The sequence below is a fragment of the Pongo abelii genome, chromosome 1 (genome assembly GCF_028885655.2).
Source record: "Pongo abelii isolate AG06213 chromosome 1, NHGRI_mPonAbe1-v2.0_pri, whole genome shotgun sequence".
Lineage (NCBI taxonomy): Eukaryota > Metazoa > Chordata > Mammalia > Primates > Hominidae > Pongo > Pongo abelii.
Window position 1 is genome coordinate 207772783 of NC_071985.2, and position 27547 is coordinate 207800329.

The following is a 27547-nucleotide window of genomic DNA, read 5'->3' on the forward strand; positions in this document are numbered from 1 at the left end:
TTAAACCCAGGGCTTTCTGACTCCAGAAATTCACTGACCTTCTCCCACCCCTGGGCAACCTCTTTAAAAAAAAAAAAACAAGGGCCGGGCACGGTGGCTTACGCCTGTAATCCCAGCACTTTGGGAGGCCGAGGCGGGGGTGGATCACGAAGTCAGGAGATCGAGACCATCCTGGCCAAAATGGCAAGACCCTGTCTCTACTAAAAATACAAAAATTAGCCAGGCATGGTGGCACGTGCCTGTAGTCCCAGCTACTCGGGAGGCTGACGCAGGAGAATCGCTTGAACTCGGGAGACGGAGGTTGCAGTGAGCCAAGATTGTGCCATTGCACTCCAGCCTGGCGAAAGAGCGAGACTCCATTTCAAAAAAACAAAACAAAACAAAAAAACCCCAAAAAACACATCTTTATTGTCCAGAAATCTGTATTTTCAAAATCCCCCACAAAAGATGCTGTTGTCTCACTTCCCCCATTTTCTTCCTTTTCTTCCATACCTCTACTATAAAGGATATTTTTATACCGTATTAAAACTTCACCCAGATGTCTAGACAGCTCCCTACCTATGTATTTCTCTTATTTGCAAGCTGCATGTTCATGTAGCCATCTAAGATTCCAGACAGCCCTTGTACTCCATTCCCCACTTCATTTCAGCATCACCGGCTTTCCTGTTAACCCACTGAGGAAAGCTTCGGGATTGAGGGGTAGACTTACGTAACTATGGGCAAATGCTGCAGGCTCCTGGACAACCTCTTGGCCCCTTTTCCTGTACCCTTTTTTGTCATTGTTTAACAAACCATTTCCTGATTTCCCCTTTCTCCTTGCTTTGGAAAGGGATAATGTCTCTTATTCATTCCTGTGGTCCAGGCACCTGAATGAAGGCCTGGCAACCTTCATTCCTCCATTCCACTTTTTAAGAAGCTTTCTCTATGGTGAGTGCTGGGAATATAGACAAGTCACAGAACAAGACACACAGCCCAGGAGGGAAACAGGTAATTAACAGGTGTCACAGTTAATGGGTCTGGTAGGATAATCAGAGGGACCAACCTTTCCTTGGTACAGCAAAGGGCATCCAAGTCAGAACAGGGTGGTGGGGACCAGTCAAGGAGGGCTGCCTGGAGGAGTTGACACCTGAGCTGAGTCCCAGATGAGAAGCAGGAGTTGAGCAGGTAAATAAAAGCAGTGGGGCCGGGCACGGTGGCTCATGCCTGTAATCCCAGCACTTTGGGAGGCCGAGGCAGGCAGATCATGAGTTCAAGAGATCGAAACCATCCTGGCCATGGTGAAACCCCATCTCTCCTCAAAATACAAAAATATTAGCTGGGTGTGGTGGCGGGCGTCTGTAGTCCCAGCTACACAGGAGGCTGAGGCAGGAGAATCTCTTGAACCTGGGAGGCGGAGGTTGCAGTGAGCTGAGATCGCACCACTGCATTCCAGCCCGGGCGACAGAGTGAGACTCCATCCCCCATAAAAAAACAAAACAAAACAAAAAGCGGTGGGGGTGTTCCACACAAAGGGAGCAGCACATGGAGGGTGGAGAGAGGCGAGATGGCAGCATGTGAGCGTGGCTGGACTGTGGGTGCAGGCGCACTCGTCTCCCACTAAGGAGTCCCGCCTGAGCCTCCTAGAACCCCGGGGCCAGAAGGATCTTAATCATTAACAAATCCAACCTCCTCCTTTTCCAAATGAAGCCCAGAGAGGGGAAGCCATTTTTCCAAGGTCACATAGAAAGCTAATGATGGAGAATAGACTCAAACTCACTGCACTGCCTGAGTTTTGGATTTTCTTTTTTTCCTTCCATTCCTTCCCTCTGCCCTTCCCTCCCACTGTCCTCCAATTCGTATTTCTCACGTGCCTACTTTGCACCAGCCCAGTACCCTGACCTCCTTGCCCTAGAACCTTAGGCTTCCAGAGCCTAAGTCATCACCACCTCCTCCTATCAAACCTCCTCCCCACACCCCGTTCCTGCCTGACCTTTCCTACTCATTAAAAATCCAGATGCCTAGGTTGCTTCCCATACCAACAAGATCAGAATGTCTGGGGGCGGGGGCCAGGTGTCAGTATTTTTTAAAGATCCCTGGATGATTCCATTTGTAGCAAAGTTTGAGAACCACTGTTTTAGCCTTGATGAAGGGCCCCTCCACCTCCTGTCCCTTGGCCTCTGGGTTGCAGATGACCTGGTGATTTTTCTTTTTCTTCCAGATGTACTTCTGGACTCACAGGCCTGGGCCCCACCCAGCACAGATCTCTGCTGAGCAATCTTGTCTCCGCTCTGTTCCTGCCCTTTGCCCAGCCCTGGGCCTCCAATCTGCATTGATTACCTGGTCTGACCTCTCTCACCATCACTAGGTACTTAATAAATATTTGCTGTTGATGATAGCAATGACCTTGAGACTGATGAACAGTCTGGCCAAGAGGATCCTTGATGTGGAAGATAGCAAAAGCCTTTGGGGTCAGGCAGATTTGGATTCTAATACCAGCCAGTTCTGCTTGCTGTGTCTGAGCCTCAGTTTACTCATCTGTGAAGAGGAGGTAGCAAGAATGAAAATGCCTGCCTTGTGGTTTGTTGTAAGGACAGACACTGCCAACGTAGAGGGCCCAGCAGCTCACAGACCAGTTGCTCTGAGAGCAGACCGCTCTTGCCCTGATGGTAGGGAACTATTTTTGTGCATGACAAGTGGGACGTTAGGAAGGAAGGCAACTGTCAGGCTTCTGAGAAGGACCCTACACAAGGGAGTTTCCTCCCAGGGCAGGTGAATGGAGAGGGTGGCAGAAGCCTATGGGAAGGGGTCACAGGGATCAGCTAGAGAGTGCCACCACCCTTCCTGGGGAATACAGAGCAAGGTCCCTGGTGGGAGTTTTCCTGGGAAGCCAAAGAAGTGCTCCGTGAAGACAGAATCAACATTTGGGTACCTTCAGTACCCAGAGGCAGCAATGCCAACTACAACCACACTGGAAGAAGAAGACCTTCTCCGCATAGATTTTCTGATCTGGCACCAGCCCTGGGGAACCAGCATGGTGGGGAAATAATGAAGCTGGAATACAACCACTTACAGACTTCACAACCTCCTCCTGTAGATACCAAAGGGATTTTAGGATCACATTTTATTTCTCACCTGAGCAAGAAAAGCTACAGGAGCATCTCAAGCAGAGGGCAGGAGTCTCCAGAGGAGTTCAAGGGGCTCTGGCAAGAAAAATCAAGGGGCTGCGTTCAAGAACTGGCTCCCTTGGCGATTGTATTACGAAGCCCATGTGTGCTGGATGCTGATGAAATTGCTGCCAAATGCCTTTGTGGCCTTGGCAAGGCCCTTTATTTCTCTGGGTCTCCGTTTCTCTAGCTGTGAAATGACTGTTCTAAAAGAGCCCTGCCGGACTTTGGCAGTCTGTAAGAAGACCTAAGTTCTTCTCTCAGTTCCAAGCAGGAAAATTGAACGTACCCTGAGCCCAGAGCCTGCAACAAACTCTGGGCAGCCTCAGGAAGTCAGGCAGTGAAGTCCGAAAAATGATCTCTTCTGTATAGGGAGAAAATTAAAGTTTAAAAATTTGTAGTTCGAAGATGTCAGTTGCCATGTCAATTTTTATATTATGATTTTTTCCATTTCCTGGTAATGAGATGCTAAGTTATCTTTCTTTCTTTATTTATTTGTTAGAGACGGGGTCTCGCTTCGTCGCCCAGGCTGCAGGGTAGTGTGGCAACTGTAAGCTCACTGCTGTCTGGAATTCCTGGGTTCAAGTGAACCTCCCACCTCAGCCTCAGCAGCTGGGACTAAAGGCACATAATACCACACCCAGCTAATATTTAAATGTTTTGTAGAGACTGTGTCTCCCCATGTTGCCCAGGCTATTCTCCAACTCCCGGCTTAAGCAATCCTCTGGCCTCAGCCTCCCATGTTCTTTTTTAAACAGCTTCTTTAGAGCACAACTTAAATACCATAAAGTTCACCTCTTTTCAAAGTGTACATTGCGCCGGGCGCAGTGGCTCACGCCTGTAATCCCAGCACTTTGGGAGGCCGAGGAGGGCGGATCACGAGGTCAGGAGATCGAGACCATCTTGGCTAACAGGGTGAAACCCCGTCTCTACTAAAAATATGAAAAATTAGCCAGGCGTGGCGGCACGCACCTGTAGTCCCAGCTACTTGGGAGGCTGAGGCCGGAGAATGGCGTGAACCTGGGAGATGGAGCTTGCAGTGAGCCGAGATGGCACCACTGCACTCCAGCCTGGGTGACAGAGCGAGACTCTGTCCCCCCAAAAAAAAGTGTACGTTGCAATGACTTTTAGTAAATGTACAGGGTTTTGCAATCATTACCTCGATCTAATTTTATTTATTTATTTATTTAGTTAGTTAGTTAGTTAGTTTTTGAGATGGAATTTCACTCTTGTTGCCTAGGCTGGAGTGCAATGGCGCAATCTCGGCTCCCTGCAACCTCTGCCTCCCGGGTTCAAGCGATTCTCCTGCTTCAGCCTCCTGAGTAGCAGGGATTACAGGTGCCAGCCACCATGCCTAGCTACTTTTTTTTTTTTTTTGTATTTTTAGTAGAGATGGGGTTTTGCCATGTTGGCCAGGCTGGTCTCGAACTCTTGACCTCAGTTAATCCACTCGCCTCAGCCTCCCAAAGTGTTGGGATTACAGGTGTGAGCCACTGTGCCCAGACCTATTATTATTTTTTTTTTCTTAGAGACAAGAGTGTGGCTTTGTCACCCAGGCTGGAGCATAGTGGTGCAATCATAGCTTACTGCAGCCTTGAACTCCTGGCTTAAGCAATCCTCCCGCCTCAGGTCCTCCACCTCAGGCATGCACTACCATGCCCAGCTAATTAAGGTGACATTAAATAGACCTGAGGGAAGTGAGGAGGCCAGCCCTACCGCTGTTTGTTGTGTGACCTGAGCCAGGAACAGGGCCTGACACCTATCTTGAAGTCCTTAATTTTTATTTATTTATTTATGTAGACAGTTTCGCTCTTGTTGCCCAGGCTGGAGTGCAGTGGCGCGATCTCGGCTCACGGCAACCTCCGTCTCCTGGGTTCAAGTGATTCTCCTGCCTCAGTCTCCTGAGTAGCTGGGATTACAGGCATGTGCCACCATGCCTGGCTAATTTTGTATTTTTAGTGGAGACGAGGTTTCTCCATATTGGTCAGGCTGATCTCGAACTCCCGACCTCAGGTGATCAGCCCACCTTGGCCTCCCAAAGTGCTGGGATTACAGGCGTGAGCCACCGCGTCTGGTCTGAAGTTCTTAATTTTTGTGTACATTTTCACTGTGTACAGGATATGTAGCCAGTCCTGCTGAGGCCAAATGAGTTCCAGGCAGAAGCAACACCAAGTGCAAAGCTCACGGAGTGGGCAGGTGTTGACATCTTTGAGTCTGGACTAGGAAAGGAGGCCACGGTTGGCCTCTCCTCTCTTTCTGCCCTTTGCCCTTTCATCTCCTCCCTAGCTGCCCACTGTGGTTCTGGCACCTCCAGGGGTGATGCAGGAGGGAGAGGGAAGAGGTTCCGGAGTCAAGAAGGGTCTGACTCCTGGGTACTGTCTTGAGCAAGCATTCATGCTCTCTGGGCTTGGCAGGGGTTTAAAGCTGATGCTCAGCCCGGTGCAGTGGTTCAAGCCTGTAATTCCAGCATTTTGAGAGGCTGAGGTGGGTGGATCACCTAAGGTTAGGAGCTCGAGACCAACCTGACTAACATGGTGAAACCCCGTCTCTATTATAAGTACAAAAAATTAGCCGGGTGTGGTGGTGCGTGGCTGTAATCCCAGCTACTTGGGAGGCCGAGGTGGGAGAACAGCCAAGATTGCACCACTGCACTCCAGCCTATGCGAAAAAGTGAGACTCTGTTTCAAACAAACAAACAAAAAGCTGATGCTCTTTCTTTTTTGGGGGGTGAGAGGAGCACTTTCATGGAAGTCCTGGTCCGGCTCCCCACCGCAAAGCCTGGGACGGAGACCTATGTGCCAGAGTTTGTATGGGAGGTGATCCCAGGAGGTCGAGTGAAACAGGAAGAAGGTTGCTGCTTTAGGTAATGGAGTCCAGATTCCAGGAAACCCAATGGGCAGACAGAACGAGTTGTCTTCTTTTGGACCAGAGTCTGGGGTTTCCTCAACTGCTCCCACATCCCATTGGGTGTCAGCTGCATGCACCTCTAGTCTGCATCTAAGCTGGTGGGCTAAGCAGCCCTCCCAGCTTCAGAGGGAGCCCTGAGGCAGAAAGCGGAGGAATGCCAGGTGGGCGAGTGGGGTGGGGCTGGTGTCAGCATGCGCGGCACCGTCCCCACTGCAGAAGCTGACCTGAGCTAGATCGAGAAGGTGTGACCTGGCACATTCTTATGCCTGCGGCCCTGGGGGTGCTCGCTGCAGGGTCTCCCGGCTGCTCCTTTTTGGAAGGTGGATGGGTCTCCACCAGCCAGGTGCTCATGATGACTTCCTCAATCCCAGGACATCACAGATGCCTCCAGCTTCTTCCTGCTGAGGCCTCACGCCACCAGAGGAGAACTTCCTGGGATCTGGATCCAAGGCCGCCCCAGGCGGACTCTCCTGTGGCCACCTGTGTGTGCAGTGCCCTCTGGCCGCAGCCCTCTACTCCACCGCCTCAGGGGGCTTCAGCCAGTCCTTTCTCTTTGGCTTCTCAGGCAAGAGTCAGACACCAGGTCATAGGGTCCCGGGGCATACCCAGCACCTCTCTGACTGGTCTCTTGGAAGCCCCCTCCCTGGGCTTGAAGTGAGGGGGAAACCACCCCCTCCCACCCAACTTTCTACCCCTGCTTTCCTAATGTCATCTGCCACCACCAGGTCCCCTGTGCACCAGCCCCAGAGCATGACGAGGCCCCATTCCCTAAGCTTACCCCTCCCCTCCCACCTCTGTGCCCTGGACATGCTGTTCCCTTTGCCTGGAAAGTCCTTTCCCCTCCTCAAGGCTTGGTGAACTCCTCCTCATTCTGTGAGACTCATCCAAGGAGGCCATAAAGCAGTGAATCTGTCTTGGAAATCAGTCCTGCTCCATCGTGCTCCCACTGCACCGTGCTCACACTGCCCTGTGCTCCTACTGCACCGTGCTCCCATTGCCTTGTGCACCGTGCTCCCATTGCCTTGTGCTCCCGCTATATTGTGCTCCCACTGTCCTGTGCTCCCACTGTCCTGTGCTCCCATTGCCCTGTGCTCCCGCTGCCCTGTACTCCCATTGCCCTGTGCTCCCGCTGCACCGTGCTCCCGATGTCCTGTACTCCTGCTGTGGAGTAAAGAATTGAAATAGAGTAATACTTGGCATTTCTTGAGCAGTTACTATATGCCAGGCACTGTAAGCCCTTTCCTTGTATGATTCCATTCGCTCCTCATGCCAGCTCTATGAGGTGGATATCACGACCCTGCTTTTGAGTTGAGGAGACTAGCGTCAGGCGAGGTGACAATACTTGCCAGGGTCACAAAGACCTGGTACACAGTAGAGTTAAAGTGTGAACCCAGGCAGAATACGCCCATGTGCTTCACTGCTTTGTTGCCTCTAGTGAATGGTGGCCTTGTTTGGGGGGAAAAGAAAAGAAGGTGTTGGGGACAGCTCAGGCCCCACACATTGTTTCTCTTGCTTTAGGTCCACTGAAACCCTTACTGATGCTCTCCCAGCTCAGAGCCTGACTCCTTTTGTTCTCTGAGCTGACGGTCTCCCAGCTCAGAGCCTTTTGAGTCCTTTCAGGTACTGGACTTAGGTCTGCCCAGGAATCCAGGCTCGCTGGAGACCTTGATCTACTTGGGGCTGAGCCTGGTAGCTGGAAGGGCAGCCTGATGATGCACAGGCTACCCACGAGGCTCCCTTCCAGGGTTCAGAGCTCACAGGGTTATAGGGGTCCGGGCTCCTGGAACCATGCATCACTGGGCCTTACCCAGGTGGCCAGAATGCTGTCAGACTGCCCAGACTGGACTGAGGAGGGGAGGGCAGGGAGGCACTTGGACTGGGGAAAGGAGTTGAGCAAAGCAGGACAGAGAAAGAAGTGTCCGGGCCCGCAGCTTCCCTGCTTGATATCAGCACTGTGGAGCAGATAAGAGTAGCCTTGGATCCGGGTCCACCACTAGCCAACTGGGTGGCCTTGGGCAAGTAGCATTCTCCCAGGCCTGTTTCCTCATCCACAGACGAACATATTGGCCGAACAGCCTCATGGACCTACAGCACATAAAAGGGGCTTTGCATCCGGCCATAACCGTCCGCTGTCTTTACTTCTACTATTTTATCCTTCAGCTCTCAAATAGCCACAGCCTAGTTTCATGCAGTGAATTCTCTCCCACAAGCACACCTCCAGATCCACTTCCCAGAACTTGAATTCCTCTGGAGCTGTGTGACCTGGGACACGAAATTTCTCCTCCCTGGGCCTCAGTTTTTCTATCCATAAAATAGGGATTGTAGGGGCAGAAAGGGTAATCTCTTTCCTCTCTGTCATAAGGGTCATGGCTAACATGCCTGTAACAAAGACGAGTTAACAAGAAAGAAGCATGACAAATTTATTTGATTATAGTTTTATGTGGCACAGAACCTTCAGAATGAGGACCCAAAGACATGGGGGAAACTGTCCTTTTTTTTTTTTTTTTTTTTTTTTGAGATGGAGTCTCGCTCTGTCGCCCAGGCTGGAGTGCAGTGGTGCGATCTTGGCTCACTGCAACCTCCACCTCCCGGGTTCACGCCATTCTCCTGCCTCAGCCTCCCAAGTAGCTGGGACCACAGGTGCCCACCACCACACCAGGCTAATTTTTTGTATTTTTAGTAGAGACGGGTTTTCACCATGTTAGCCAGGATGGTCTCGATCTCTTGACCTTGTGATCCGCCCGCCACGGCCTCCCAAAGTGCTGGGATTACAGGCTTGAGCCACCGCGCCCGGCCAAAACTGTCCATTTTTATGCTTAGGTTTAATGGCATATGGACAGCTGTGGAGAAATATGACTGGACAAAAAGGGCATGTTCTAATGCTAATAAGAGACAGAGTGAGGAAGCCCAGCAAGACCTGTCTGTCCAGATTCTTCTTGGCCTTTCTGTGCAGCATTCCTCCCTCCTGGGTATGAGGCAGGACCCTTCTGGAATAAGGGTCTTAATTTCTTTCTTTTTTTCTTTTTTTTTTTGAGACGGAGTCTAGCTCTGTCGCCCAGGCTGGAGTACAATGGTACAATCTCAGCTCACAGCAGCTTCCACCTCCTGGGTTCAAGCAATTTTCCTGCCTCAGCTTCCCGAGTAGCTGGGATTACAGGCACCTGCCACCACACCCAGCTAATTTTTGTATTTTTAGTAGAGACGGGGTTTCACCATGTTGGCCAGGCTGGTCTCAAACTCCTAACCTTGTGATCCACCCGCCTCAGCCTCCCAAAGTGCTGGGATTGCTAGCGTTAGCCACCATACCCAGCCAAGGGTCTTAATTTCTTTATGGCCACATGTTACACAAAAAGATGGGGGCGGGGTGGGGGTGGGAGGCAGGAAAGTTAGAGCAATATATATATATATATATATTTGAGATGGAGTCTCGCTCTGTCACTAGGCTGGAGTGCAGCGGTGCAATCTCGGCTCACTGCAACCTCTGCCTCCTGGGTTCAAGTGATTATCCTGCCTCAGCCTCCCGAGTAGCTGGGACTACAGGTGCGCACCACCACACCCAACTAATTTTTGTATTTTTAGTAGAGACGGGGTTTTACCATGTTGGCCAGGATGGTCTCGATCTCTTGACCTGGTGATCTGTTCGCCTCGGCCTCCCAAAGTGCTGGGATTACAGGCGTGAGCCACCGCGCCCGGCCTGGAGCAATATTTTTAGGTGTTATGCCTGGCTTTGGGGGAAAAGGGTTCTAGTTTCTATGACCTACATTGGGGAAGAAATATTCTAGTTTCTATGGTTTAGGGGTCAGAGACAGGAGGGCAGGACAGAGATTGCTTTTGAGTCTGCTTTTTTCTTTTTTTTTGGAGACAAGAGTCTCGCTTTCTTGCCCAGGCTGAAGTGCAGTGGTGCTATCTCGGCTCACTGCAACCTCCGCCTCCCAGGTTCAAGCGATTCTCCTGCCTCAGCCTCCTGAGTAGCTGGGATTACAGGTGTGCGCCACCACGCCCAGCTAATTTTTAGTAGAAATGGGGTTTCACCATGTTGGCCAGGTTGGTCTCGAACTCCTGGCCTCAAGTGATCCACCTGCCTCAGCCTCCCAAAGTGTTGGGATTACAGGAGTTTGCTTTTTCTTTTCTTCTTTTTCCTTTTTTTTCTCTTTCCTTCTTTCCATCCATCCATGAAGTGCAGTAGTGAGAAGGGGTAAAGAGTTGAACAAGGAGTTTGATCTGTAACTGACTGAACAATCAAACTGAGATAATTCACTACTTTTGGACCAGACTGAGGCTGCTTCTTAGGCCCTCACTTTGGGGACTTTGGTGTATTATTTTCTGAGCTCCCACAGGATCATCACACTCACCTCAAAGGAATGAACGAGGGTTAAATGAGATAACAGAAAAATCTCGTCACCTCTCTGAGCCTCAGCTTCCCATTTGTAAAATGGGTTAATTATAGTATGTGCTTTATAGAGTTGTCTGGATCAAAGGAGGTAGTCACTGCAACCGTTTAGTGCACCGCTTGGCACATGGCAAGAGCTTAACAAACTGTAGCTTTCTAAAGGAGTCCAGCATGGAGCAGGTGTTCCAAAAATGAAGGCTGAGTCCAAGTCACCTTCCAAGTTTTTAATTTTTATTCACAATAACAGAATATATTCTATTATGCAGAATATCTTCTCCATAATGTCCTTACTTGTTTTCATTGCCTGTTCTCTATCAGCTGTAAATGAAGGTTTTCTACGCTACTCTTCCTATTCATGCAGGTAACAGATTTAACTAATTCTTATGGGTTTGTCTGAACCTGTTGAAGGAGAGACTGGTTTCATGCTATTACATTACGATTACATAACTAAACTTCCTTCCTTCCTTCTTTTCCTTCCTTCCTTTCCTTGCTTCCTTCTTTCTCTCTCCCTTCCCTCCCCTCCTTTCTTTTCCCTTTCCCTTTCCTTTCCACAGGGTCTCACTCTGTCACCCAGGCTGGAGTGCAGTGCTACAATCATAGCTCTCTGTAACCTGGAACTCCTGGGCTCAACCAGTTCTCCCACCTTGGCCTTCCAAAGGGCTAGGATTACAGGCATGGGCCACCTTGCCTGGCCTGACTATATGAATTACAAATATAATAGAGAAATACATCTTCCTCTAGGACTTTGCAGTGGACAAAGACCCTTCATGCCCATTGCTTTATTTAATTCTAACAGTGCTGGCAGATTGGTGATATTATTTATATTTTACAGATAATAAACCTGTGGCCCAGAGAGAACAAGGAGACTGTCCCAAGGTTCCATGGTGAGTTACGGGAGCTCTAGGACTGGGATCTTGGCATCGTGCTTAGGCACAACCGCCTCTCCCAGCGGTCTCAGAACTCCCTAAGGGCAGAGCGGCGTCTCCTCCTAGGCTGTCTCCTCTTGGCCTCCCATCCGGCAGACTGTGTGCTCCCAAGAGCCGTGGGAGTGGGGGTCTCCCCACTCTGCCTGTTCCAGGTATTTGCATACTAGAGGAACGGGCAATCTGTGGCATTGTTGATCCAGTATTTACCGAGGGCCTCCTCACCCTATGTGGAGGGGTTCCTCACCCTTCAGGTGCTCCCAGGGCTGGGAAGGTGTAAACCAGAGGGTAGAGAGTGGGTGTTTGAATACAGGTCCAAGCTGGGTGCACTGGGCTGGGCAGAGCCGGGGAAGCTGCCCGAGGGGCGGGTTTCAGGTGGGAACTTGAAGAAGCCAGGGGTGCCCAAGGAGCGGGTGGAGCTGCCCCAGCAGAGAAATGAAGGGTGCGAACGCTGGGGCGTATCTCTAGCAGAGTGGCCTCGGGAGCGGGGAGCGGGGTGGGCTGAGTAAGCGTACGGGCCGGCCGGGCTCTAGCTGGGAAACGCAGCCACTCTCCTGCGGCCGCCCTCCCCGATCCTCCCAGGGTCAGCCGGGCCCAGAAGCCGGAGCCTGCGCTTCCCGTCGTCCCGAAGTGCGAGAAGCGCGGCCATAGCTCTGCGCCGAGGAGCCCCGGGAGTCCACTCCTGGGCCTCGGTCTTCCCATTTGTGTGACGCCACAGGAAGTCCTGAGACGCCACCTCTGCGCGGCCGACCCCTCTCCCGCGCGTGCAACACATGGGCTTGGCGGGGCAGAGCTGCTTGTGCGCGGCGGGCGGGGTGCGGGGCGCTCGGCGTCGCCCGGGCCCGGGGAGGCGGCTGTAGCCAGAGCGCCCGAGGCCGCCCGCCTTCCCCCGGCTTGGGGCGGGGCCGCTGCCCGGCCGTTCTTTAATCTGCCGGCTCCGCCGATCCGGCCGCCGCGGCCCTCCCAGCTCGGCTCCGGCTCAGGTACGGAGCTGCCAAGACGGGGAGGCCTGGCTGGCCGCAGACGAGGGTGCTCTCCACGGGGCGCGGCGGGGCTGCGGGGCTGGACGTGCAAAGGGCACGGCTCCGCGGGGCAGGAGCAGACTTGGGACCCGGGGAAGACAGGCAGGACGCGGAGCCGGAGGGGAGCACCTGGGCTAAGTGACAGAACGCCCGCCCGGGGAAGCAGCCAGCGGAGGGCGCAGCAAGGAGGAGCTCGCTGGATGGGGGCGTCTTGGGAAGGGTGGGAGGAGCAGAAGGAGCACGGCTGAGGAGGATGCGGAAGGGGCGCCTGAGAGCCTGTTTGTTCAGTGAGCAGGGGAGGGGAGCGCCGCTTGGAGAGAGTGAAGAATGGAGGGTAGGGAGTGGGCAGGGGGGTCTGGCCCGGGCAAGGCCGCTGCCTTCCTGGAGGACAGTCAGGGAGCTCACTACTTTCTGGAGGAGGAATCTAGGTGAGACCGGGACAGGAAGGGGTGTGGGTGCCCAGAACCGTCTGATGTGAAGGAGTCCCACTTAGGGATCCAGGAACAGTGGGAATAGCACTGCTGGGGGCCAAGAGGGGCACTTGCCATGGGCCCAAGCAGCCTAGACACCTTAGGGGATGAGGGAGCCTCCCCTGGTGGCAGGAGAGCCTGGGGGTCCCCCACACACAGTGAGGGAAGGGGAAAACCCACAGCACTTGCCTCAAGGCTGCAGGCTTTGAAAACCTCCAGAAATTTCCCTGTGGCAGCCCCTGGAGGAGGCCTGTGGGGCTAGGTCAAGCCAAGGCCTTGGAGTCTGAAGAGTTTGATGGATTCGGAGTCCGGCTGCTCCAGGGTGGACAGCCCAGGACCCCAAGTCTTAGCTCCTATCGGAAAGAGGGACCCAGCCTCTGGTCATGAGGCCTGTGCTACCTCTAGGTCCTTTTGTTGAGAGGCTGCCCCTCTCCAGCCTTAGTTTCTCTGCCCAGAGGGTTCCTTGCTGTTCAGCAGTGAAGCTCAGGTCCTTTTTCTGTGCCCCATGCTGGGTGACTGTAGCTCGTTCACCCAACCTCTCTGGGACTGAGAGATTCCCCCTCCTCAGAGCAGTTGTAAGTCTCAGCTCCACAGAATAATTTCTTTAAGAATTGCTTTTTCAGGCCATCTGTGGGAGCTCACACTTGTAATCCCAGCGCTTTGGGAAGCTGAGGTGAGAGGATGGCTTAAGCCGGGAGTTCAAGGTTGCAGTAAGCTGAGATGGTGCCACTGCACTCCAGCCTGCAGGACGGAGCATAGACCCTGTTTCAAAATAAATAAATAAATAAAAGTCCGGGCGTGGTGGCTCACACCTGTAATCCCAGTACTTTGGGAGGCCGAGGCAGGTGGATCACCTGAGGTCGGGAGTTTGAGACCAGCCTGACCAACATGGAGAAACCCCATCTCTACTAAAAATACAAAATTAGCTGGGCATGGTGGTGCATGCCTGTAATCCCAGCTACTCAGGAGACTGAGGCAGGAGAATCACTTGAAGCCGGGAGGCGGAGGTTGCAGTGAGCTGAGATCATGCCATTGTACTTCAGCCTGGGCAACAAGAGCGAAACTTTGTCTCAAAAAATAAAAAAAAGAAAAGAAAAGAATTAGGCTGGGCACAGTGGCTCATGATTGTAACCCCAGCACTTTGAGAGGCCAAGGCGGGAGGATTGCTTAAGCCCAGGAATTCAAGACCAGCCTGGGCAACATAGTGAGACCTTGTCTCTACACATAATAAAAATATTAGCCAGGCGTGGTATTATGTGCCCGTGGTCAGGGCTACTCAGGAGGCTGAGGTGGGAGGATCGCTTGAGCCTGGGCAGTTGAGGCTGCAGTGATGGTTGCACTGCACTTCAGCCTGGTGACAGAGTGATACCCTATCTCAAGAAAAGAAATAATTACTTATTTCATTCTGATCACATTTTCCAGTACAAATACACGGTGGCCCCAAGTGCCAAAGTTACAAAAAAAAAAGTTTCTGTTCAATTTTGGAAGACATGTAGGGACTTTTTCTTTAAACACTTTGGACCAAGTTGGGGAGTTAGCCTGCATTGAGGGAGGTGACCCAGTTGCTAAGAGACTGGGAGGCCAGCCAGGGATGAAAACTTTGCCTGTATAATCTGTGGTCACCACTGGGTGCCTGGGAGTTCCCCATGGTGGACAAAGGGCAAGAGCGCTGGTTTTGGAGTCAGATAGATGTGCTCTGCCCTCCCACCTCCAGGGCTGGGCCCCCAGGTTGGCTGTGGATCCAGAGAGTTGTGAGGGAGAGGTAAAATGTATGTGAAAGTTCTTGGTAAACACCCAGCCACTATATATTATGAATGGTAGCACCTAATCTCATTAATGATATTTCGGGTGCCATATTGGGTCATCCTCACTAAAGACCCTTTAAGAGGGTTTTCCTCCAACAGCCCCAGTATTAACATTGGTCTGGCCTTATTATTTGTATCTAATGGGGTTAGACTTTGCCTTCCATGCTGAGAAAAAGTTGTCTTTAAGAGAATGTGCTGAACAATCAGGGCCCAGAAAGGCAACAATGAATATTTTGCATGCCAAGAAGGAGGCAAAAGAGAAAGTGGAATTGTGATCAAATAATGCTTATAATAGGTGTTATTTAGCTGAGCTGTAAGCTCCAGGAGGGCAGGGTATTAATATACTGAGGTGTGGGCTGGGCACTGTGGCTCACTCCTATAATCTCAACACTTTGGGAGGCCAAGGTGGGAGGATGACTTGAGACCAGGAGTTCGAGACCAGCCTGGGCAACATAGCAAGACCTCGTCTCTACAGATAATTTTAAAAAATAGGCATGGTAGCGTGCGCCTGTGATTCCCAACTACTCAAGAGGCTGAAGAAGGATCACCGGAGACTGGGAGGTCAAGGCTGCAGTGAGCTGTGTTTGCACCACTGCACTCCAGCCTGGGTGACAGAGCATGACCCTGTCTCAAAAAAAAAAAAAAAAAAAAATTCCTGTGGTGTTACCATTGGTATGAATTCCCTGGGCTGTTAGTTCTACGAGGGCAGTGGTTTAAATGGCTCTGTCACTGAGGAAACTCCAGCGCCTGGCACATAGGAGGCCTAAAGTAAATATTCTTGGACTGTCCCAGAGCCTAAGGGCCCTTGGAAGTCACTGGTGAATTTACTCTCTCCTTTGACATTTGGAGAAACAGGGCCAAGAGGGGAAGGGACTTGTCCAAGGTCACACAGGGATTGAGTGGCTGAGTCAGGACGAGAATCCCACAGAAACAGCAGAGCCAGCACTGTGCCAGAGTCAACACCTGGCATCCATGGCTTTGTTTTGCTTCCACAAGAGCCCAGGAGGCAGCTATTTTAATCCTCTGATTCCAAAGAGGAAACAAGCTCAGAGAGGTTGAGGGACTGTTGCAGAGTCACACAGCAGGTGAATTCCAGACCTGAAATTTCATCCTCACATAAAAATGAGGCTTGTGGCTTCTCTTGAAACAGCCTGCCAGAGAGCCTGCAGAGATTAGTGGAGGATGTCCACCACCAGGGCAGCAGTCTTCTCCAGTTCTCCAGGCTCACCACCTGGCTGGCTTCCCTCCAGGCTGGATTTTCCTAGGCCCCATGGGCATTTGTGTGGGTGAGCCCGTCGGGGCAGGGAGCCTGTCTGCTTCATTTTCTGTGTGCCCCAGCACACAGAATGCCTGGGTAGCGTTGAGGCTGGCGTATAGTAAGCACTGAGTGAAATCTGCGAGACGGGGGTAACCCAGGGCTCTCCCTCCGCATAAGCCCATTTTCCACCACCTCCCCGCAGCCTGGTCTCTTTTGCCCCAGGGATGTTATGGGAACCTTTTGACAGTATGTATCCTTGGAGAGCAGGCTGGGGCTTGCAAGCCTTGGTTAAGGAGGGAGGTGAGGAGGGCTGACCTTGAGTTGAGGAATATGAATTGGGAGGGGTGAGGAAGTGGAGGGGAGAGGAAGGGAGGAAGGAGCGGCTCAGGCTGACAGAGGCACTCCCACTGGAGCCCTGGAGATCACACTTCTGAGGTTCAGCCAACCCAGAAGCCTCCCAAACCTTCTGCAAGACATGTCCAGGCCAGACCGTATGCCATTTGGATCACCTGCTAATTTGGTTCACCCTCTTGTGCCCTCGTGCTCTCCAGGGCTTCTGAGCTGCTGGAGTTGAGGCCCCTTCCCCTGGGACTGTCACTTCTTAGCCACGTCTCTTGGGCCTGTGGGTAAGCACCAATTTTCAGGGCTCTGTGAATTCAAAACAGTTACTCTGAATGGTCTTTGCTAAGAACAATTTAATGATTAAGTAAGGTCAGTGTCCTTGGAAGTCCAAACTCTAGCCAAATTTCCCTGGTCTACACCCCTAGGGATAAGGTAAATGTTTAAGCACACAGTGAACTTCCTGAGGCCCCCAAATCTAATGGAACTAGCTATTGAGGGCTAAAAGAGAACAGTTTTTTTAGAAAACTCGAAGCAAATCTCTCAGGCTGGGGATATTTCAAAGACTACTACTATTATTATTAATAATTGCAATATTTGTTGAGTCCCTAAATGAAGCTAAAACTTTGTTCTAATAAATTTAATCTTTACAGCAACCTATGAGGTAGATAATATTGTTATTCCCATAAGGGAGCTAAGGATCAGAGAAGGTGAGTCACTTGTCTGAGGTCACGCAGCTAGCATGTTATGGAACCAGGAGTCAAACCTGGTTTGTCTGAATCTGAAGTCCATCTCCTCTGTGCATTTTTATAGTGTCTGCTTTTTCCTTTATTCCTAACCTCCTTCCATTCTGATTCCCACTGAGTAGTGGACAGGAGCCACTGAAGTTTGCCTGACACCATCAACCAGGCCCTACCATCAACCAGGCCCTAGTCACCTGGCTTTGCCTTTGCCTTGCTGTGTGATCTTAGGTAAGTCAAACTTTTCAGCTGGCCCTTGGTTTCCCCACAAGTCTCATGCAGAGGTGAATGGTGAGCTGCTTGCTGCAGCGGAGGCCTGGCTAGGAAGGCACACAGTTTAGCATGGATTTCACCATTATGGGAGTGGTGAAGCGGGGGAGGAGAGGTGTGGGAGGTTGTCTTTAGCCCCACCCTCTGGTGACATCACACAAGACACCCCCGGTCCCCGGAAGCCCCGCCCCTAGTGCCCCTCATCTGTGGAAGTGCTCAGCATCTGGTGAATTTGCCCAGTCCCACAGTAGAGGTCACCAGCCCCCAGGCTCGAGAGAAACCCCCAGGTACACCCAGTGCAATTTGCCAGACTTGGAGGGGCCCATGGAGGTGGGCTGGGCTGAGCTGCCTGAATAGACAGGGCCCAGCAGCCTGGTGGGCACACGACTCAGCGGCTGACCACTCAGAGGATGCCCTGATGGTGCCCTCTGGATACCCATCCTCATCCTGCTGGCTCAGGCTTGACCCCTACCCCTGCTTTTTCCTTCCCCCCAGATCAGAGTCCCTTTCCATGGAGTCAGGAGGTGGAAACTAATTCCGAAAACAGGCCTACTAAGGTGGAGTGAGGCCTCTAGCTGAAGTCTAAAGAAAATAGGGCAGCGGAGCCTCTGTCATCCTAGCATGTTGCCTCCGGGTTTTGTCCATAGGGCCCATTATGTCTGGGGGAGGGAGGTATAAGCGAGCGCTGTCACTCATCTAAGGAGGTGGCTGTGAGCCAGGGCCTCTCTGGAGATCAGGAGCAAGCAGGTAGCCAGCAACTGAGGGAGACTGAATTGCTAGAAGCCTAAGAAAGTAATTTATAAGAAAGGGCCTGGTTGCCTGCTTTAGACCAGGATTTTGCAAAGTTGTTCTGTAGGATTTAGACAAGTGTGCCTGGAGCAGGGCAACAGTAGTGTCTGCAAGCATCTACAGCCCAGTCCTGGCTCCACCTCCCTCCCCCATCCTCCAACCTTGGGTAAGGAGTTTTTTTCTTTCTTTTTTTTTTTTTAGAGAGTCTCACTTTGTCACCCAGACTGGAGTGCAGTGGCATGATCTTGGCTAACTGCAATCTCAGCTCCCTGGGCTCAAGCGATTCTCCTGCCTCAGCCTCCTGAGTAGCTGGGATTACAAGCATGCACCACCATGCCCGGCTAATTTTTGTATTTTTAGTAGACATAGGGTTTCACCATGTTGGCCAGGCTGGTCTTGAACTCCTGACCTCAGGTGATTCACCTACCTCGGCCTCCCAGTGAGCTGGGATTACAAGTGTGAGCCACTGCGCCCAGCTGGGAGCTTTTAACTTCTCTGAATTTCATTATCCACAACAACAAAATGGGCTGAATAGTACTTACCTCCCAGACAAGTTATGAGAGTTAATTGCAACAGGACTGTAAAGAGTGGGCGTATAGTAAACACTTTCTACATTTAAACTGGCTTTTTTTTTTTTCTTGAGATGGGGTCTCGCTCTGTTGCCCAGGCTTGAGTGCAGTGGTGCGATCTTGGCTCACTGCAACCTCCGCCTCCTGGGTTCAAGGCATTCTCCTGCCTCAGCTTCCCGAGTAGCTGTGACTACAGGCACGTGCCACCACGCCCAGCTAATTTTTGTATTTTTAGTAGAGACAGGGTTTCAACATGTTGGCCAGAATGGTCTCCATCTCTTGACCTCGTGATCCGCCCACCTCGGCCTCCCAAAGTGCTGAGATTACAGGCGTGAGCCACTGCGCCCAGCCTCAACTGGCTTTATAATATAATTATTACTAGGGAAGGAATCCATGGTCACATAAGCTTGGCAAATGTTGATTCAACAAAGCTAAGCCGACTTCTTCGCTGCAGGACTTCTTAGAGCTTTTTTTTCTTTTTTTGAGACAGGGTCTCACTCTGTCACCCAGGCTGGAGTGCAGTAGCACAGTCTTGGCTCCCGGCAACCTCCACCTCTGAGGCTCAAGGGATCTTCCTGCCTCAGCTTCCCAAGTAGCTGGGACTACAGGTGCACACCACCACACCTGGCTAATTTTTGTATTTTTTCATAGAGACAGGGTTTTACCATGTTGCTCAAGCTGGTTTTGAACTCCTGGTTGCAAGTGATCCGCCTGCCTCGGCCTCCCGAAGTGCTGGGATTACAGGCATGAGCCATCGTGTCCAGCCCTTCTGAGAGTCTTTAATGTGCTGTTATATCTTGGGAAGTTCCAAGAGTGGGATATGGAGCACAGGACTGGACTTATCAGATCACAGGCACCCAGGAGCTAGGTGTCCACAGGGCACAGCCATCGCCATCATTCGCTGGTCTTTGCTGCAGTAGTGGAATAGAAACCTTGCTGGGCGGGAGGACTCTGGGGAAGGCCTTCCAGTTTCTGGGCTCTGCTTTCCTAAGTGTAAAACGAGAGTTGCACAAGATGCTTTCAGAGGTCTTTTCTGGTCCCCCCAAGGTTCTCAGTTGGGAAGACAAAGTTGTGGACAAGAGTGGGGGCCAGATTGTTGAGGTTGAAGCCATCTGTTGGGGAGATGGAGAAATCCAGTACTGGCTCCCCAACCAGCAAGGCTGGCCAAGGGGGGTCTTGTGCTCTGGATGGAAGTGGCCCCTTTAATTAGTGCAGCAGCAATGTCTGCTTCCTAAATCTGCCCTGTGCTAGGCTCACTGGGGAATAGAAGAGTCCTGCACACGCCTGTTGTCCTAAGTAGCAGCCCCTGTGCAGCAGCACAACTACTCCTGCTTCCCCACTGGACTAGGAAAGACTGGGGAGCAGGGCTGATGCCAGAATCCTAATGCAGGAGGAGCTTAGGAATGCAAATCAGGCTCTGGAGATGTGGGCTTGTGGGGGTGGGGTCGTCTTGATGCTTCCCTTGCATAGCAAGCACTCTGCATTTATTTGGACTGTGTGTGACTTATTTGATTGGTTTTGGGGGTGATCACAGTGCCGCTGGGGGCAGAGAACATGAATGCTTTATCCTGCCTGAATCTCTTTTCCTTGTCTGGTGACTGGTGCAAAGGTAGTCACAATAAATATCTGATGAACCTGAACACTGAGTCCAATAAGTAAGCTTGGAGGGAATTTATTTGGTAGGCAGGGAGGGATTGTCTGGCAGGTTTTTCAATAAATATTTGAGTTAATGAATGACACAATGAATGACGGTAAGCCTGAATTATGTAATTGAAGCCAGGTAAAACAGTATATAATTAGGAAACGATAAATAGCCCTTGCCACCTTGTGTTGCAAAGTGCATTTTAGGGTAGTGGTTAAGAGCACAGTGGCTCACACTTGTAATCCCAGCACTTTGGGAGGCCGAGTGGGAGGATGGCTTGAGGCCAGGAGTTTGAGACCAGCCTGGGCAACAAAGTGAGACCCTGACTCTATAATAAAGTAAAAATAAATTTAAAAAATCAGCTGGGCATGGTAACATGTACCTGTAGCCCCAGCCACTTGGGAGGCTGATAGGAGGATTGCTTGAGTCCATGAGGTCAAGGCTGCAGTGAGCTGTGATTATACCACTGTGCTCCAACCTGGGGGACAGAGCAAGACGCTATCTAAAAACAAAACAAGGCTGGGTGCCGTGGCTCACGCCTGTAATCCCAACACTTTGGGAGGCCAAGGTAGGCAGATCACCTGAGGTCAGGAGTTCGAGACCAGCCTGGCCAATGTGGTGAAACCCTGTCTCTACTAAAAATACAAAAATTAGCTGGGCGTGGTGGCAGGCACCTGTAATCCTAGGTACTCGGGAGGCTGAGGCAGGAGAATTGCTTGAACCCAGGAAGCGGAGGTTGCAGTGAGCCAAGATTGAGCCATTGCACCCCAGCCTGGGTGACAGAGCAAGACTCCGTCTCAAACAAACAAACAAACAAAACACACAAAAAACCAGACTTGAGTTCAGAGCATGCCTCTGTCATCTGCTACTTCCTGGCTAGGTGGGTGGGCAAGGCACTTAACTTCTCTGTACTTCAGTTTCCTTACCTGGAAAATGGGAATAATGATAGTGTCTGCCTCTCAGGGTTGCTGGGAAGCTTCTAGCAGGTGCTGTGGGAGCATTTGCTATGATTTGTTTTTGTTTCTATATCTTTTGCCAGATCATGACATTCCTGAGAGCAGGGATCAAATCTTTCACTCTGTTCTTTGTCCTATCCAGCACAGGGTCTGAGACAAAGAAAGGCTCAGTAAGTGTTTGTTAAATGAATGAATCAAGGTTAAACTGTGTAACCCATTATAGGTCAGGGGAAAGTGGGATTGGGGGAGCAGTAAGGAGGCCCCAGAGGTGGCAGCTTGTACTGGTCTTAAAGGATTTCAGTGCAGGGAAAGGAAGGTGGCACAGGGCGTGACACTGGGGTTAGGTGGGGAATAAGGGTAGTAGGAGCAGGTCATGTGGGCCTTGAATGCCAGGGTAAGGGGTTATATTGGATTTATTTGGAACTAGCAACCATGGGCAGTTGGGGAAGGGCCTGGAGAGGGGATTTTGAGAGTGGGGGTGTGGTTCATCAGTTGTTAAATGGGGACCTTCAGGAAAAAAGTGGTCTTTTGAGTTGGGCCTGGAAGGATATGAAGTGTTATCAGAATGGTGTCATGTTGTTCTTTCTTTTTTTTTTTTTTTTTTTTTGAGATGGAGTTTCCCTCTTGTTGCCCCAGCTGGAGTGCAATGGTGCGATCTCGACTCACCGCAACCTCCGCCTCCCGGGTTCAAGTAATTCTCCTGCCTCAGCCTCTGGAGTAGCTGGGCTTATAGGCATGTGCCACCACAACTGGCTAGTTTTGTATTTTTATTTATTTATTTATTTATTTATTTATTTATTTATTTTTGAGACGGAGTCTCGCTCTGTCGCCCAGGCTGGAGTGCAGTGGCGTGATCTTGGCTCACTGCAAGCTCCGCCTCTCGGGTTCATGCCATTCTCCTGCCTCAGCTCCCGAGTAGCTGGGACTACAGGTGCCCCCCACCTCGCCTGGCTAAATTTTTGTATTTTTAGTAGAGACGGGGTTTCACCGTGTTAGCCAGGATGGTCTCGATCTCCTGACCTCATGATCCGCCCGCCTCGGCCTCCCAAAGTGCTGGGATTACAGGCTTGAGCCACCATGCCCGGCCTAGTTTTGTATTTTTAGTAGAGTCGGGATTTCTCCATGTTGGTCAGGCTGGTCTCGACCTCCCGACCTCAGGTGATCCGCCCGCCTCAGCCTCCCAAAGTGCTGGGATTACAGGCGTGAGCCACCGTGCCCGGTCATGTTCTTTCATTCAGCAAACATTGAGTGCCAGCTACTTGCTAAGCACCAGGGATTCACAAAATAATGAGACAAACTGCTTCCCCTTGATGAGCTCACATGAACAATCATGAGAAGTGTGAAAATGGTCAAAGGATGGTCTGATGATAAGCACTCAAGTGGAGGGGTCATCGTAGGAGGTTCAGGAGGCCAGGGAAAGCATCCCAGAAGAAATGTGTTTTTTTGTTTGTGTGTTTTTTTTTTTTGTTTGTTTGTTTTTTTGAGATGGAGTCTCGCTGTTGCGCAGGCTGGAGTGCAGTGGCACGCACTGCAGGCTACACCCACCGGGTTCACGCCATTCTCCTGCCTCAGCCTCCCGAGTAGCTGGGACTACAGGTGCCCCCCACCTCGCCTGGCTAAATTTTTGTATTTTTAGTAGAGACGGGGTTTCACCGTGTTAGCCAGGATGGTCTCGATCTTCTGACCTCGTGATCTGCCCGTCTTGGCCTCCCAACGTGCTGGGATTACAGACGTGAGCCACCGCGCCCAGCCCCTGTTTGTTTTTTTAAGAGACAGTATCTCTCTTGAGATCAAGCTTGATCAAGCTTGAGTGTAGTAGCGTGATCATAGCTCACTGTACGTCGAATTCCTGGGCTCAAGGAATCCTGCTCCAGCCTCCCCAGTAGCTGGGACTACAGGCACATGCCACCACACCTGGCTAACTTTTTTGTAGAGATAGGATCTCACTACGTTGCCCAGGCTGGTCTTGAACTCCTGGCCTCAAGCAGTCCTCCTGCTTTGGTCTCTCAAAGCGCTGGGATTACAGGAGTAAGGCCTCATGCCTAGCCAAGAAATGGGTTTTTGAGGAATGAATAGGGGTTTGCATAGTAGGCAAGATGAGGAAAATTTCTCAGGCAGAGGGAATGGCTTGTGTAAAGCTACAAACATGTGAAAGAGCCGTCCAGGGGTTGGTGGGGCTGTGTCTGAATTTGAAGTGCACTGTGGTTATGCAACAAGACTGGAGAGGTAGCAGGGACCAGATCATGCAGGGTAATGGAGGGTCAGTAGGGGACCCTGGCCACTCTTGAGGAGCTAGATAGGTAGAGGCAGTGGGTCTGTTAGCAAGATCATTATTGCCACCAGATGAACACTAATGGTGGCATGAACACGGGCTGAGAGAGCCTCACCCCTCTCATGTGTTTCACATGGCCAGATCTGTTCTTTAGGAGAGAAAACAGCTGGTGCTGCTGTGTAGAGCCTGGACCGGAAAGGAAATTAACGAGGCAGGGAGCCTTATTAATTAATACATTCCTCAAACATTTATTGAGCACCTACTATGTGTCAGGCACTGTTCTAGGTACCTGGAATACATCAGGGATCCTTGCTCTCATGAGGTCAGAGATGAGGAATTCCATAGGATGAGTCTTCTGTTCTTAAACCGAGTGTAAGGATAAGGCCATCAGAGAGGACGGAGTAGGATTTGGGCATCAGAGCCCCCCAACTGCTGCTCGTGGGGGTGAGGACACCAGGCCCCTGACTTTGCTCTGGTCTCTCTCCCAGCTCCCTGCCCAGGCCCACAGCCATGGCCATGGCCCAGAAACTCGGCCACCTCCTACCCAGTCTGCGGCAGGTCATCCAGGAGCCTCAGCTGTCTCTGCAGCCAGAGCCTGTCTTCACAGTGGATCGAGCTGAGGTGCCGCCGCTCTTCTGGAAGCCGTACATCTATGCGGGCTACCGGCCGCTGCATCGGACCTGGCGCTTCTATTTCCGCACGCTGTTCCAGCAGCACAACGAGGCCGTGAATGTCTGGACCCACCTGCTGGCGGCCCTGGTACTGCTGCTGCGGCTGGCCCTCTTTGTGGAGACCGTGGACTTCTGGGGAGACCCACACGCCCTGCCCCTCTTCATCATTGTCCTTGCCTCTTTCACCTACCTCTCCTTCAGTGCCTTGGCTCACCTCCTGCAGGCCAAGTCTGAGTTCTGGCATTATAGCTTCTTCTTCCTGGACTATGTGGGGGTGGCCGTGTACCAGTTTGGCAGTGCCTTGGCACACTTCTACTATGCTATTGAGCCCGCCTGGCATGCCCAGGTGCAGGCTGTTTTTCTGCCCATGGCTGCCTTTCTTGCCTGGCTTTCCTGCATTGGCTCCTGCTATAACAAATACATCCAGAAACCAGGCCTGCTGGGCCGCACATGCCAGGAGGTGCCCTCCGCCCTGGCCTACGCACTGGACATTAGTCCTGTGGTGCATCGTATCTTCGTGTCCTCTGACCCCGCCACGGATGACCCAGCTCTTCTCTACCACAAGTGCCAGGTGGTCTTCTTTCTGCTGGCTGCTGCCTTCTTCTCTACCTTCATGCCCGAGCGCTGGTTCCCTGGCAGCTGCCATGTCTTTGGGCAGGGCCACCAACTTTTCCACATCTTCTTGGTGCTGTGCACGCTGGCTCAGCTGGAGGCTGTGGCACTGGACTATGAGGCCCGACGGCCCATCTATGAGCCTCTGCACACGCACTGGCCTCACAACTTTTCTGGCCTCTTTCTTCTCACAGTGGGCAGCAGCGTCCTCACTGCGTTCCTCCTGAGCCAGCTGGTACAGCGCAAACTTGATCAGAAGACCAAGTGAAGGGGGGTGGCATCTGGTAGGGAGGGAGGTATAGATGGGGGACAGGGGTCTGGGTTTGGCTCCAGGTGGGAACAAGGCCTGGTAAAGTTGTTTGTGTCTGGCCCACAGTGACTCTCTGTGCACGACTCAACTGCCAAGGACGTCACTGGCCAATTCTTGGATTTAGGGATTGGCTAGGTGTTGCTGGGGTCCACTCCTGGGCTTGCCCCAGCTCCTTGCCCAGGGAGAGGGGAAGAGTTAAAGGTGTGGGCCACTCCAGCTTGCCCCTCCACTGCCACTCACTGGGGTGAGGCTAGGGGTCAGCTTGGTGAGGATTGGGGCTTCTAGATTGTCTAGGCAGGAGGTGAAACTTAGGCCGGAGTCAGATTTGAGCTGAGCCAGGGGAGGCCTTGGCAACCCACTTCTACTCAGATTTCATTGCTGGATGCGGAAGGGACAGGCCCAAAATATATGCAGGATCTTACTGTCCCTTGAAGCCCAGCCACAAGTGTTGGAGCTGCAGAGAGACCCCAAAGGTAGTAGATTGTGCCAGATACAAATGGGTCCCATCCAGTGCTTCATACCCCTTCAGTCACCATCCCAGACAGTGAGCCCCAGATCTCCTAGCTCTGGCTTCTGTGTCCCACACTGCCTGTTCCCAGCTTCTCTCCTGGTTCCCTTGTTAAGGATTCATTTATCCATTCAGTGTTTCCTGGGCCTCTGCTCAGAGGCAGGTCACCACTGGGCCCTGTGGATCAATGCAAGATGACAAAGGCTTTTTTTTTTTTTTTTTTTTTTTTTAGGAGTTTCGCTCTTGTTGGCTAGGCTGGAGTGCAATGGTGCGATCTCGGCTCACTGCAACCTCCGCCTCCCGGGTTCAAGTGATTTTCCTGCCTCAGCCTCCCGAGTAGCTGGGGTTACAGGCATGCGCCACCATGCCTGGCTAATTTTCTGTATTTTTAGTAGAGACGGGGTTTCTCCATTGTTGGTCAGGCTGGTCTTGAACTCCTGACCTCAGGTGATCTGCCGGTCTCGGCCTCCCAAAGTGCTGGGATTATCAGCATGAGCCACCGCGCCTGGCTGACAAAGGCTTTGATATCAGAATGAACTGTCAAGGGAAGTGCTGGAGAGGGATTAACCTGTGCTGCCTGGGACCTTCAGGGTCTTAGGTTGGGGAGTGTGAATAGGAGTTTGCAGATGGAGAATAGGAAGGGCATTCCAGGCAGAGGGAAACCTGTGCAGAGACCCAGAGGTGCAGAAGGAAAAGTGGAGTTGGGGCTGGGGTGGTCTGGATTATGGCCTGGATGCAATAAAGTGACTGTGACAGTAGCTGCCTCTTTGTTTTTTGTCTCCTGTTTCAGGGAGGGGCCCCTGCTCACATTACTGGAGGAGGTTTTCCGGAGGAAGCTGGGGCCCCTGGGAGTGGACACAGGGTGGAGGGAGCAGTTCTTGTTTTATCTTTGCTGGGGGATGGGGTTTGGGCCTTATATACCATATCTATATATACAAAATTTGTTTGGCAAGGGAGTGGGGGGCAGTTTTATTACTAAAGTTTTATAAGTAGTTAAAATAATGTGTTTAAAATATACATAATCCCACTTTATAATCTGACAAAGACTTCTTTGGTTTGGTTTTTCCTTCAATTAAGGAGGGATTTTTTGTTTTGTTTTTAGTGGAGGGGGCAGGGGCGTGCACACCCCACCACACATATTGAGCCCCATCGCATGCACACCAAAGGAGTATGTTATGTTAACTTTTATAATATTGCTTTTTCCATAGTACACAGCAATATATATACAATGGAGGAAAATTGGGATTAGAAAACCCAAATTAATTAGAAATATCACTTCACTGCTGAAATATCGTGGGGGACCTTATGAAATACACACACATACACGTAAAATATGTGTATATAAATAAATATTTTGATATAGGCCAGGCGCGGTGGCTCACGCCTGTAATCCCAGCACTTTGGGAGGCTGAGGCATGCGTATCACCTGAGGGCAGGAGGTTGAGACCACTCTGGCCAACATGGCGAAAACCCATCTCTACTAAAAATACAAAAATTAGCCAGGCGTGGTGGCACACACCTGTAGTCCCAGCTACTTGGGAGGCTGAGGTGGGAGGATCGCTTGAGCCCAAGAGGTTGAGGTTGCAGTGAGCTGAGACTGTGCCACTGTACCCGAGCCTGGGTGACAAAGCGAGATGGCTCTGTCCACCGTGAAGACAGGCTCTGGCTGCGGAGATGGCTGAGGCTCCTGGCTGACCTGCCGCAGACTGGGCAAGAGGTGGCTGAGCTTCTAGCCTCCCTCCACCAAAAAAAAAATTAAAAAATTTTTGGCCGGGCACGGTGGCTCACGCCTGTAATCCCAGCACTTTGGGAGGCCGAAGCGGGCAGATCACGAGGTCAGGAGTTCAAGACCAGCCTGGCCAATATGGTGAAACCCCGTCTCTACTAAAAATACAAAAATTAGCTGGGTGTGGTGGCGTGCATCTGTACTTCCAGCTACTAGGGAGGCTGA

General features: G+C 51.5%; 1 protein-coding gene across 8 annotated transcripts; it reads left to right on the forward strand.

The window, feature by feature from the left end:
- Positions 1-11277: 11277 nt before the first annotated feature.
- Positions 11278-26354, forward strand: PAQR7 (progestin and adipoQ receptor family member 7). 8 transcript variants are annotated; one of them, XM_054539871.2, is made up of 5 exons: positions 12125-12346; positions 17126-17228; positions 21307-21393; positions 21834-21956; positions 23984-26354. In XM_054539871.2, the coding sequence occupies exon 5, from the start codon at positions 24006-24008 to the stop codon at positions 25044-25046; it is 1041 nt and encodes a 346-aa protein (XP_054395846.1). In that variant the 5' UTR covers positions 12125-12346; positions 17126-17228; positions 21307-21393; positions 21834-21956; positions 23984-24005; the 3' UTR covers positions 25047-26354. The 8 variants fall into 8 exon arrangements, 7 of the variants coding, with proteins under 7 accessions (XP_054395866.1, XP_024106058.1, XP_054395846.1 ...); XM_024250288.3 differs by lacking the exons at positions 21307-21393; positions 21834-21956; XM_054539891.2 differs by lacking the exons at positions 12125-12346; positions 17126-17228; positions 21307-21393; positions 21834-21956 and adding an exon at positions 11278-11324.
- The last annotated feature ends 1193 nt before the right edge of the window (positions 26355-27547 follow it).

What these genes read in the sequence shown, in the direction of transcription:
- PAQR7 (XM_054539891.2), top strand. Translation starts at nt 24,006, where the DNA reads ATGGCCATGGCCCAGAAACTCGGCCACCTCCTACCCAGTCTGCGGCAG.